Genomic DNA, 13,379 nt, shown 5'->3' with positions numbered 1-13,379 from the left:
CTAATTTAGCTATTCGAGCTATTATAATTACGAAGATATTCCAGCTATTTCAACTATTTAGACTATCGTAGACATAAAAATATCCTAATTATTTCAGCTATTTAGGCTATCGCGGCCATAGAAATATTTTAGCTATTTTAGCTATTTAGACTACCGTAGCTATAAAGATATCCCAGCTATTCTAGACTATCACAGCTATAAAGATATCTCAACTATTTCAGCTATTTGAGCTATCGCAGCCATAGAGATATCTCAATTATTTCAGCTTTTTTGGCTACCGCAGCTATAAGGATATTTTAACTATTCCAGCTATCGCAGCCATAAAGATTTTTCACCTATTTCAGTTATTTAGGCTATCGCAGCTATAGAACGTTCTTATTACTTCGACTATTTAAGCTATCGCAGCCAGAGAGATATTTTATCTATTTTAGCTATTTAGACTATTATATTAGACGATAATATATACGCGTTAAAGTCTTATATTAGATAAAAAGCTCTATCTAGGGCTATAATTTAGGCTAATTCTTTTATAGAGAGGCTATAACTTGGTATTAAGGGCTATTATTTATATTAATTCTTTCGTAGAGAAGCTATATCTTAATATTAAGAGTTATTATTAAAGATTATTATTTAGATTAATTCTTTTATAGAGGGGCTATAATTTAATATTAAGGGCTATTATTTATATTAATTCTTTTATAAAGAGACTATATCTTAATATTAAGAATTATTATTAAGAGTTATTATTTAAGCTAATTCTTTTATAGAGAGACTACAACTTAATTAAAGGCTATTATTTAGATTAATTCTTTCGTAAAGAGGCTATAACTTAATATTAAGAGTTATTATTTATATTAATTCTTTCGTAGAGAGATTATATCTTAATATTAAGAGTTATTATTAAGAGTTATTATTTAGACTAATTCTTTCGCAGAGAGATTACAACTTAGTATTAAGAATTATTATTTAGACTAATTTTTCCGTAGAGGGGCTATAATATCAGCATATAACGCCGGCGATTCATACCGCCTTTTCGTCACTCATTCAGTTTATCTATCATTCACTACGACACCAGCATTTTTTAGCCTATTCGCGCTAGTACTATCGATCTCTATTATTTACTATAGTAGATACCGTTAGAAATCTTTCTTAAGATCTTCGCCCTCTTTGAATAACGTCTTAGATTATTTTAAGAGTTTTTCTAGCGCTGAGGAATCTTTTTTAGATTATTTATATGTTTAGAAAGGTCTTAGCTACCTTAGTATTAAATATATTTAATTATCTATCTATATATCTACTTATATATATATTATTTTATATATAATCTTACTATTTACGAGCACTAATCGCAACAATAGAACTATAGATTAGTAGGTCTATTATAAGACTATAGCGTTAGTAATTATTTAATCAGCTATTCGCTATTAATACTCTTATTAGTACCTCTATTAATACCTCGATAAGAGGTTGAGGATAAATATCTAGTATAAGCTATATAGTCACCTATTTTACACCTATTAACGGCTCTTTATTCGATTTCGTCTCTTTTAGAGCCATATCATTTTTCTTTCACCCACCTATACCTGTATATAGCCTTATTTCACTCCAGGGCATATCGCTTAGATATAGGAGTTTTTCTAGCGCTAGGAGACCTTTTTTAAACTATTTACATATCTAAAAAGGTCTTAGCTGCCTTAGTGTTGGATATGCCTAATCATCTATCTACATATCTACTTGTGCATACGTTGTTTTCTGTATGGCCTCACTGTTTGCGAGCACTAATCCACATTGCGACTCCCGCCTTGCGACAGAACGTTCAAACAGGTTTGGACGCTGCTGAAGACTACCTATCTCGTGGGAGGTCCCAGTGACAACCCGTACGTCAACCACATCTATGCTTGGATGTCGATTCGAGTTGACTGGCGAATAACGAAAGGACATCTTCTCTAAGACAATTATAAAAAGAATACCAGCTGATAGAAGCGCGATGATCTCAACAATGGATCTCAAACTCTGCCAACGTTCTTACTTCCAACCTCAGATTTTTGGACGTCCTGCCACACGGCGGTCATGGTTAGTGCTGCCGGCTTCATGCAACGATAGAACGCCTCTGAGCTGCAACTAGCCCACAATCCTCTGGCAGGGCACACGCATTCTTGCAATGTCCCATGATACGCAATCACACCACCGTCGCTGCAATTCCACCTGCCGCCAAAGGCCCAATAATGCTGGGGCTCACCACCATCAAAACGCTCTTCGCATTCACTTGGGACAATGAGCGCCCTTCATACCGGCCAGGTCTGTCGTGGCTGAGCAGCTTTTCAAAAGCAATGCAGCTGAAGTTAAAAGTTCAGTCAGTATCCCACGTCCTGGTGCGCTGGGTTGTCGTTCACATAGGCAGATGACCTTGCAGAACTACATCTCCAACCTTGCGGCGTCGCACATGGTGGGGCGCCAAGGCTGAGATGCTAGGACTGGGACCTCGCTCGTTTCCGGCCCACGATTCCAACTCTACGTCTTAGCGATTTACGATGATGGTGGCCTTTGAATTCCTGTGGTTCACCACAGAAGACCCGGTAGCGATCTCGTTCCTACCAAAGACTCTAGTCGCAGGACCTCGAACTTGAATCCGATTGCTCGTATCAGAAAGAAAAAGATCTGTCATACGCTACATGCACCAATATTTTATGCCAGTTGTTGTTTCCATGGTCTCGTTTCCGTGTTCGAAAAATAAGAACTCAGAAAGATCCCGCACTTGTTTCTGTGATGGGGTGGTTCCAAAACCGAGGCGGCATCCCGCCCACACCACTCCCGCCATTTTCTCTCTGCCGCGCCAATGATGGTATTCGATGTGCCTGCTGTTTGTATAGGTTTCGATTGGTGCACACATTTGCAAATAATCATACCGGGGGCCACGCCACAGTGTCTCATGGCCCTAAAATGTCTTGCAGTGAGCAGACACTTAGATTTCTCGATCGACCGTCTTTTTTCAGGGCTTCTAGAAACTCCTTTCACAAAGACAATCTTGTTCCTAGAAAATCGTCGACATAGTCAGGGCAAACACAATGTTTTCAAGTCTTTCTATCGTAGAGTCGCGAGCAATACCAATCCACTACACTCAACATTTCTCACTCGACTCCTCGTGCTTCGTTTCAACCTCTATCAGGGTTGTCCAGATGTTGCTTGACGCTGACAGTGATGTTAATCGAGCAGGAGATACATGTGGTACCGCATTGTATGTGGCTTGTGGATGTGGAGGAAAGGAGATGATGGAAACGCTACTTCCCTACGGTGCCAACCAAAACATCCAGCAGTGCGGCACACGCTATCTTGCGTTGCAAGGGGTACGTGAGGTCGGAGATGAAGGACCTGTCCGTCTCTTACTAGAGAGTAGAGCCCAGACAGATCTTTACGGTGGTTACTTCCACAATGCTTTGCAGCGGGTTTGCGTTTCTGGAATTGACTCAATAACGCGAATGCTCCTCTCGCATGGTGCAGATGTCAACCTACGCGGCTGGAACCTTGGCTCGCCTCTCATTACCGCATGCGCGGAAGGACGGCTTGGGATTGCTAAAATGCTGGTCGAAGCAGGCGTAGATCTTCATGTGACGAAATTGGTTGGCCACTCCGCTCTGCTCACGACCATACTCAGCCAGGCATCACAGCTGGAAGTGTTCGACAATCTAATCGGTCTGGGTGTTGATCCATTATAAAGAGATCGACGTGGATGCAACGGTCTCCACTATGCTGCTCGCGCAAACAAAAGCGATTTATCGAGAGGATATTACGGTATGGAATCAACGTCAATGGAGCAGATCTTAATGGTTGGTCACCTCTCCACCGGGCCGTAGCTAGCACGGAGGATTCAACGGAGATCGTCGATTTGTTGTTACAAAAATGGATGCGATAAGAGCATGAGAGACGAACAGGGCAGAACAGCACTCCATCTTGCAGTATTGTTCAAGGGGACGGGAGAAACCGCTATCCTGGAAGGTACGGCGCAGTCCGACAATAAGTCGTCCGATCCCAGCTGCGGTCTATGCAACGTTATTTTCGCGATGGCTGTGAAGTTGTAAGCAAACCCCAACCAGTGCCCTTGACCAAACTGATAGGTGTTAAGGAAGGTCTAAACTGCAAGCCGGAGACTTGGGTATCGTTGCGCCGTTTGCATCGACTTTGACTTCTGCTTTCGATGCATTCTGGACAAGGACATCATACACTTCAAAGAGCATGCGTTTTCCCCAAGACCCGCATGAGGAATGCCCTTATGGCGACAGAATTCAGGCTCCATCACAACCAAGACAGCTGTTGAATTTCAGACTTGTTGATGTCATTTGAATGCTATAAGATCTCTTGGGTAGACCATGGCAGGATGCTAAGCGAGGTGTTGAGGATGAGATCTATCAAATTCGGCTCTCGGTCCTCACTCATCACGGTCTTACCTGAATGCCCGTTCGATAAGTGGTGTTGCCCAGAATCCCCAATCTCCCCAGATTCAAGGTTCTTTAATCACACCCACTTCAGACGGACTGGTCATGTGCCCGAGAGCGGTAGGAATAAGAGCGCGCGACATGCCATCATTGCATAAGCACGAAAAACATTCTGTCGAGTCTTTCCGGCTTTCCGCAACACCAATGCTGACGTAAACTATCACTGACGACCGTCATTCTCCCGGGACGGGCTGATAAGGTTCATGCTTCGATCAAATGAAGGTATGAATTGACAGCTAAGCTTTCAAAGGAGTATGGAAAACCTCAACACGCCGTATGACCGGCTCCCTAAGGGTCTTTGCATGTCTTACATAGCAACCAAACACACAATTCCCCCAATCGGAGCATAGCAACTATTCCATAGAACATGTATCTCATTTCCCTCGTGTATCCATCATACACAGCGATATTCCGAGTTCACGCACTCGTCTTCCTATGCGTGGACATCTGCTCCTCGGCGAATGAGTTTCCAGTGTCTGAAGCCTTCCGGCTTACAAGTATCGGCACCAATTTTCAAAGCCATGGCCAGAGGAGGAAAAGGAGCCGCGTCGTCAATACGGTCAGAGGCTTCAAACGGGACTAGATCTTGAGATGACAGTATCTTTACGCCTTTAGGCGGGCCTCCGTAGTGAGTTGATGGAGTGTTATATGTCTGCCTTAGACACATCATGAGATTTCGTATGTGCCCTGATGGAGTTCTTTACAAATTTCCCGGCAGACATGGTGTCACCTCCGCAATCCTGAACGAACTCAGTGCAATTGCCTAAAACCGCCGCTCTCCGCAAAGATTTGCTAAGAATCCGATGTCAGCGATCGGAATACGCTCAAAGCAACCCTTTTACATATCGTCCTATTTTATCCACACGTTCCGGGCCTATCCCAGGCCGAAGAAGCCAGTCACATGATTGTGGTCGAAGGTGGTACAGAGCGTACTGACGAGACTGAGACAAAATACTTTGGAGGAAACAGAGGTGCAGCATAACCACGTGAAGTAAGCTCCAAACCTCTTCGTCTGATACGAAAGGCGGAATGCCTCTACAACCGAAGGCGACTTGAAACCCTTTCAAACTGCCCTGCTCACACCATTTCGATCATCAGCTCATGGCTATAAAGCATAGAAGATTTGCTCAATGTTCTCGACATGTGGCCGAAGCGTTGCGTGATCGCATTTCGGAGACGTAGCTCAAGAGACGGATCGTCCAGACCTCCTCCGCCATGACAGGCTCCTTCTCAGTAGTGCAAGGTTTGGCGCATCTTGAAAAATTTGTAGGAATTGGGTGACATCCTGGACGGTCCGCACAAGCTGTATGGCCAATGAGACGACGGCAATGGCCCTAGAGGCACCCGAGAGACCGTCCGAAATGCGCCGCAATGGGACTTTCGAACCTTGATCAAGTGATGAACGGGGCCTTCGCCGGCGGTGCGGCTTCCTCGAGATCAAACTCTCGACACGTAAATGTAGATCGAACTTGTAGGAAATGAACAGCCGACCGAATTCCACAATAGCAGGAAGCCCATTCGAACTCAAAGCTCCCTTCCTGCGAGCCTTACCCGCGCAGGTGCGGCTCCGAACCCCCTGCGTGTTCTCAGCCGGTCAGCCCCCGTTCCCCACCAGCATCCCTCGAGCAATCGGGTAGCAGGGGGCCCCCTGAGTCTTAAGGTGCCACTCGGAGGGTCCGGCAAAAGACATAAATAAGCCCCAAAAGATGACGGGAATTATATTGTATATGTAGGATGATTGGATTACATTGCTCGGGAACAAAAGTACCCGTTCGGTGCAAGCTGGCCATGTGCTGACGCGTATCCGAAACGCAGGGACGGGACGGTACCCCACCAATCGCCACGGGTGCAAACCGCGGCCTTGCGAAGTTCAAGCAGACTTAAGAGACAGGTGTTGCATGTTATTCGTGGATCTATCTCCCTCAGGGATGAAACGACTATCCACGGGGATTATACCTAACCCATGGTACCGTTGCACCCATCTGACGGGCAATTGGCGAGATGAATTGTCCATGGATAAACATAAACCATCAACGACGTGCAACGCAGGCGTAGGCCTGCGAATGCCGCTTCACGGACAGCGGACCAGTGCACGTGCACTGAGCGCTTCCGAGGCGATAGGACGTAAGATTCGGTAGCCATGGGATCCTCACGGGTGTCCATTTCCCCTACAAGGGTGTCAGAAGCTTCAAATTTACCCCTGAAACCTCGAGGTTTGCGGTCGAAACAATCCCCTTCCCCCTCCGACTCCCACCCCCTTCAAGGTCGGTCCACCTAGTCCGGTGGCTACAGTCCGACTCGCCAAAAAAGGCATGTGACAGATGAAACCGATAGCCGCCGCCGCAGGATTCCCGTCAGCCTCATTCGCAGCAACGCGAGCGACCGGATCGAACCACGCATCGGTTGCGGGAAGTAAGCTCGCGATCTATGCGCAGCAACACGAGCCCATCGGAGCCACCCACGCACCTGACATCGCGACTAAGCTCGGAACGATTCCGTACAGCGAAGCAAATCCCAGGACCGCACCGGTAGCCCAATCCCTTTCGAAGAACCTTTGCGCAGCCAACAACAGGCTACGGATCCGCCATCGATAACACATCGGCGTGAAAACGAGTCTTTGCCTCTGCGAAGCGGTGCATGAGACCGCCACGATCGGAGCGGCAAAGGGATCACAAGATGGGAGCACGGCCGCGCTTGACCGTAATGACGGACCGAAGGGCGTACTGCGGCGCGGCGCTGGTGTGAAAAGGGGGCGGAGGTGTGGGTCCCTGCCGTGACCGTGGGCGGTAGGCCGTACATGCGGCGTGTCATTCTCGGAGGCTATTCTCGTACAGCGGGCGCCAGTACGCTAGGGAGAGGCCCGTCAGTGGACAGTGTGTAGACAGTAGTTAGCAGAGGAAAAGGCTTTGGCATGACATCTTCGGGACGTCCGGCTGGAAGTGGCTCATGAAGTTGGGATTTCGTAATCCATAGATCATAATTCTTAAAGTACGTAAATCGTATATGCCAATAGACCCACTTCAAGTGATGGCTTTTGAAAGCCGTCACTGCTAGACCCATTGGGCCCAGACTTCTGCCAAAGAGTATCAAACAATAGTGGCCTGACATAATTTCATTCCCAAGCATCCGTCTTCTTTTGGCTTCAATGCATGTAGTGTCTGTCCACTACGCGATTCGGCCAACCAGATTGAGAATTATATTTGGGATGATACCTTCTTTTGAGCGGGGTTTGGACGTTTCGAGCAAGATCTCAGCTCGTCAAAGTACTTGAGTTGAAATTCCCGAGGAAAACCACGAGGACAGCAGCATAGCTATGGTGCACTTGTCAGGACTCGACTTTTCGACGTGGATGATTGTGAAAAAGGACTAGAGAAGATACAAAGACAACCAAATATTTCTTCTGTTGCTGTAGCACCCGAATACAATGAATATGACGCGGGAGTTGAGAACCCGTTAAATTATTTATGGATGATGGGTTGGAGGCAAGTGGGGGTTGGGGAAAGAAACGCATCCCCCACGAAGGACTTGGCATAAAATCAGGCGCTTACATGCCATCTATCGCATTTGTTGAAAGTGCAAGTAGAAACGACGATGAGTCTAAAGGGGTCAACTCACGTCGCAGTAGCAGCTAACATCTCGTGCCTCTTCGCCTTTGTGCACACACTGAGCGCCGCAGCAAAGAGCAGTGTGAACACCATTATAAGACAGATCTTTAATGCACTCTGTCCGTTGACAAAGTACAAAACCGCGGATGGTCCCACTAGTAAACCGACAGTGGTCAGGACAAGAACAAGGCGTACTACTATATCGATGCGGCGTCTGCTGTATAGGTGAAGATGATCATCGTCGGTTTTTTTGGTCTGCTCTTCGGATGTGAAGAACTTCTAGAGACTGAGTGTCAGAGTGCTTATTGAAATGTGATGCCAGTTGCGGGATGACTGGATAGGGATAAGTCATACCTTCATTAATTTGACGGGAAGACACCAACTGAGGCCGTCCTCGACCATACCATCGAGCCAGCCGCATTCTTGACCATCGGAGAGAGCTACAAAATCATCCTTGTGCTGAATAAATGTCGACTCCTCTGGCGAGAGAGGCTTATGATCCTCGATCCAGTCGATAAACGTTTTGGCATTTCGTGACGTTGGGGCTCTGAGAGACAGGTATGTCTTGATTCTGCTCACGAGCCCATCTGAAGACGACTGTGAGCTTATCTAAGTTCAACTCATCATCAATGAGATTATGCTGACCATATTCCTTGAGCTTGTCGTCAATCTTTTGAATTAATATTTTGCGTGAATATAGGGGGTCATTATCAGTTTCGTCATCTCGTTTTCTCGACGTCAGCGCAAATCCTCTATTTTTTTCATCATCGGCGTCTAGTTTGATGAGATCCCTTTCCAGAACGGAGAGTTCGTCTTGACGGTATAAGAGTACCCTGCTTCGGAGGAAACCGTACTTTCTAGCTATCAGGAAATTTTCATCGCTGTTGACGAACGCTGCGAGTTGGGGGTAGCCGCAGGGATGATCGTCGACTATTAGATTTTTAGAAGCTGGTCAAGTATGTATGGTTGAGATCCTCACTCCGCTGAACGAGTTTGGGCCGTCCATCCTCCGCTCGGTGCTTTGACGGTATATTTGGGGAATCCTTCTCATTCAACTCTTCAACGACTTCTTCTTCTTCTTTTTCTTCATCAACGTTGCCCTTTTCGCAGTCGATAAAATCATTTGTGCCGGTGGGAGAGGTAGGAGTCGTTGGTGCTGTTGAAGGTGGGGTCCCGGGACCGGAGGCATTGGGCATGGTGGAGCCGCGGTGTCATGAGGTCGCTTTCGAGAATGGTGCAGCAATAAGGATAGCGCAAGCTTGTCAGACAAAAATGAGCATCATTAGGTAGGCTCTTATCATGTTCATAGCAAAGGATGCTACCCTACAATCTGCCTTGTGGTGGCCCTTATGGGGTGTGTGGGATGTCTAAGCCCCCTTCGCCCCTACCCTTTAGGTTTCATTAGGGTGCAGGATGACCGCCCGAACGAAGGCGAAGGCCGGAATTGTGCGAATTTCGCTGGGTGGCCCGCCATTGGCTCGCTGCACCATTGGATATGCGCCGCCTCAGCTCCGGGCTGTGGCCAGAAAATAATGCGGCGATTGTACTCTAATGTAATCGTGCAAATCCCCTGCACCTCTGACATTATCACCACCAAAAGCAAAGGTTTCTGCCCGCGGAGACACCTTGCTTGAGCTGCTTTTGTACATCGATCGCCAGTTCTACCAGCTTCATCCCCAAATCCGTGCAAATTTCAGATGAAAGCAGCATCCAAGGCTGCCATGTTTTTCGACACATAGAGAGCGGCGAACAGAAGTTTCAAATTGAAGTATATTTAGAACCGGTCGACTGGCTACAATCCCAAACATCCGTATATATGATTCGTGCCTTGCTTTGCTTTGTGCAGGCGTCAAGGTACTGTCTGTATGTCCTGCTGCCTATACACCTTTCCGTCGCATGTGCCGTCTCGCGAGAGCTTGTACTGCGCCTCGCCAAGGACCTTGTAGATCTTGTATGGCTTGGGGTCCACCCCACGAGCTCCTCTGACGTACACCTTATCTTTCTCTTTGTAGAGCTCGACATGCTACAACGGCGCATAGTCAGTCGGCAGGATCTCATCACAGGAAGTGCGGGGGCTGACTTTGGTGTCTAGCTTCCAATTCTTCTCGTACTTGCTCCGTTCGTTTGGGCCGTCATTGTGTGGTGGGATCGCGGCGTTGGACGACTCTCCAGCCTTCGAAACCTCTTAGTATACTGCAGGGAGCTCACCAAAAAGCCTTAGTCAATTAGGTAGCATACCTGGTCGTTGTCGCTCATGGCGCAAAAATGGGCGTTCTAGTTGGAATCGGGGTCAACGGGCTGCTGGTGAGACTTTATAGGGCTTAGGGATGTATCCGCTCTGCTACTGCGGATGTTTCTCTGATATAATGAGATCAATTGGCTGTTGGTATGTTTTTATAAGGCCTTGAAACATCCCAGGCTGACATCCTCTTGTAATATCGCCATGGCTCCTAGGCCCCGATTGACAATAAGGCTGGCGGATTTGCCTGCTTTTGCCTTGCAGAGGGGTTTATCAGCTGTGTGACATCGCCCTGCAGCTGCAACCAGCGCATGCTCTGCGCCCAGCAGCCAAAAGCTTCGGAGTGTCCGGCACCTTTCGCCGAGGCCGGACTTCGCCCTAATCCACTTCGACGATTGCAACTATTCTATTCTAATGCCTCATCATCCCACCCGCCGATTGTTGCCCTTCCTCAAGGCATCATAGGGTCTACCACGAAACAGTCCACAAACAGCAATTATCGTTATGGCGTTCTATGTCAAGGATCAAGCTAGCGTAGAAGTGCACTACGCAGATGAATTCCCCATGCGCAAGCAAGAGAAGGAAAGCACGTTGAAGTACACGATACAACATCTTCCGTTCAGTATGACTCCTTTTCGAAGGTGCGGCTTTTCTAAATCCCAAAGACGCCCAAAGCCTAGTTTGTGCAAGGGATTCAGTCCATGGCATTGTACGCCGTACGTATCGGCTCGTCAGTCGACCTTGTGAGCTCTCTTCTCTGGTGGAGTGTCTCGATCGAGCGACGTGCTTCGTTGGCGTTTGCGGCCATCTCTCTCCTGAGCTTGATCTGTGTCCGTAGAGGCGGCGGTCGCTGCTTCTACAGTAAGTATTGGAACCACCCAATTGAGGGTGGTAAAAGGCAGAACAGAACGTACCATTCGCCTTCTCATGCGCTAGAGCATCCATTGTGTTCGCACGTCGAGGGACAAATGTGGCGACTAAGGTCCCAGGAACCTCGACTTTGTACTCGGCCGAGAGTGTATCACCAGATGAAGAACCACTCATAGAGGACTTCCCGTGAGCTGGCGGCCACGTCCTTGTCTTTTTCCTCTTGTCTCGAGACTCTTCGGAGTCTTTTGGATTGTGGCCAGGCACACGTTCCGCACGACTCCAGTCATAGACCGGGTGATTGTTCTGCTCGAGATACAGCTTTAGAAGACTTTTAGATGCCCCGACCCTGTTGTCTCCGGTCTTCAATTCTGCAACCTTCTGGAGCTTGCGTCTCGCTTGCATCTTTTTTATTAGTGGCTTGAGTTTTTGAGCCTGGACGACCGCTTTCATGAAGTTGGTGATCTGTTCCCTAGGAGCATAGAGGTCGTCAAATTTGATTTGATCGACGTAAGGTAGGAATTGTAGGTTCAAGGCAAGTTCATTCATAACAGCGAGGTCTGGATTTTCGTTCAGACGGAACGTCAGCTTTAGAAACCTCCCTTCTTCTTCAGTCTTTGGTGGTCGCTCGCTGAGCACCTGCGGCATTAGCCAGATCTTGCCGAAGTTGTGGCGCGATTGATCAAAGAGAAGCGGCTTGGTAGTTGCCGGGTGTGGTGAGATAGTATGATACACCTCGCGGTACAAGTGTGATGTGCAAAAGCCCTTCGGATTTTCTTTGAGTAGAGACCTTAAGGCAGTAGTCAACGTCCTTGTGAATGAGTGTTCCGACTTGGGTGCTGGACTCGTCGCGTCGTGAGCGGCTGAGGTCAAGAGCTCGAACTTGCGCTTCCCAATATGCTCCCGAGCGAAGGCTTTGGCAGCGAAACAACAGTCGAGGATCAGAAGCTGGTCGCATGCAGGTAGTCGCAAGCAAGTAAGAACGTCCGGGAAGAACGCAGTGGGATCGCCGTTTCCATCCTTATTATCATATTTCCTGAAAAATAGATTGATCAGCATCGGAGTCTTAAACCAGGTGTCTTCAGCATTACTGGCAACGTTCCAGCTGCCCTGGTGATATCGTAGGATCCGCTTAGGCACCCTTCGGGGTTTGCTTACGCTGCCAATTTGAAATGCTTCGTCTCCCTGCCTTCATATGCGTGTCCACCATAGTATACTATTGCAAGGTCTTCAGGACTATCGTACTCGTAGCAAAAATCGGCCACTGCCTTATGCAGGGCGGTCTCCCAGCGTTGCGAGGGGACCTCGAAGTACACCGTCTTGAAATTGAATTCCTTGGCGAACAGCTGCCTTAATTTATCCACCTAATTGCCAGATGTAAGCCTGTAATCATTGTGTAGACCAGCGCCTAGTGTACCCACTTCTGTCTCTCTGCACTGCATGTCGTCGTCCTTCCATGTCAAGAACAGAGCTCCGACCTGTCTGTACCCCGTCTTCCCATGACGATAGTGCCCCTCAATGGTCTTATTGAATGTAAGTCGAGCCTCGTCGCGTTGTTTCTCGCTTGCAGACTTGGATCTATGGTGATCTGAGGACGGAGGTGAAGATTCGATGGGCGAATCGTCGGAGGCATTTGGGGTGAGGGGTGCCATCGAGATTGGACAGTGTGCTGCCAAGGTCACAGGTGACAGCGTAAGTAAGTTACTGTGGAACGAGGATGTTGAGCATTTTTGAAAAGGGTGGGAGGATTACCAGTGACATAAGTTGAACCTTCAGCCTCGTTCCTCACAAATTTGCGGCACACCTTCCTGCGGGGCTGTGCCTTTCCCGATCATGCACGGCTCGTTGCAGTAGTATTTTTACGTGCATGTTTCAAGGTAAAGCAAAGTTAAGCTGAAGATAAGAATAGAGGCAATGACACCTCACCATCACATCGCCAGCGAATGATGAGAAGAACGAAGAGTCGCAGCATCTCATGTTGTGGTGGCAAACTTGTGTGGGCCAAACTTGGTCCCTGAGTCTTGGCGCTTCTCTTATCTTATCTATTTAGCGTATCTCAAGGTTTCCCTAACGCTTGTCGACAACAGTGCTGACTGCTGCTGGGCTGCTTGAAGCTGTGGGGTTGTGCAGTTATGACTCCCTTATCAGGAAAGCCAATGGGGACAAACAAAGAAAGCT

The 13,379-nt window shown here is 47.7% G+C and overlaps 3 protein-coding genes across 3 annotated transcripts; all 3 read right to left on the bottom strand.

Moving 5' to 3' along the window:
• Window positions 1–7,740: 7,740 nt before the first annotated feature.
• HO133_004882 (uncharacterized protein) lies at window positions 7,741–9,291 on the bottom strand (the record flags this gene model as incomplete). The annotated part of the gene is made up of 5 exons (XM_037295794.1): window positions 7,741–7,801; window positions 8,106–8,374; window positions 8,450–8,682; window positions 8,741–9,025; window positions 9,075–9,291. The coding sequence occupies 5 exons, from the start codon at window positions 9,289–9,291 to the stop codon at window positions 7,741–7,743; spliced, it is 1,065 nt and encodes a 354-aa protein (XP_037157795.1).
• A 653-nt stretch (window positions 9,292–9,944) lies between these two features.
• On the bottom strand, window positions 9,945–10,351 carry HO133_004881 (uncharacterized protein; the record flags this gene model as incomplete). The annotated part of the gene is made up of 3 exons (XM_037295793.1): window positions 9,945–10,118; window positions 10,176–10,268; window positions 10,334–10,351. 3 exons carry the CDS (start codon window positions 10,349–10,351, stop codon window positions 9,945–9,947), a joined length of 285 nt encoding a protein of 94 aa, XP_037157794.1.
• A 714-nt stretch (window positions 10,352–11,065) lies between these two features.
• On the bottom strand, window positions 11,066–12,853 carry HO133_004880 (uncharacterized protein; the record flags this gene model as incomplete). Its single annotated transcript, XM_037295792.1, has 4 exons — window positions 11,066–11,190; window positions 11,249–12,306; window positions 12,360–12,565; window positions 12,623–12,853. 4 exons carry the CDS (start codon window positions 12,851–12,853, stop codon window positions 11,066–11,068), a joined length of 1,620 nt encoding a protein of 539 aa, XP_037157793.1.
• Between the last annotated feature and the right edge of the window lie 526 nt (window positions 12,854–13,379).

This window comes from Letharia lupina (genome assembly GCF_014066315.1).
Source record: "Letharia lupina isolate WasteWater1 chromosome Unknown contig_2, whole genome shotgun sequence".
Lineage (NCBI taxonomy): Eukaryota > Fungi > Ascomycota > Lecanoromycetes > Lecanorales > Parmeliaceae > Letharia > Letharia lupina.
The sequence above is the reverse complement of the archived record's forward strand: the minus strand, read 5'-3'. Positions and strand labels throughout refer to the sequence as shown.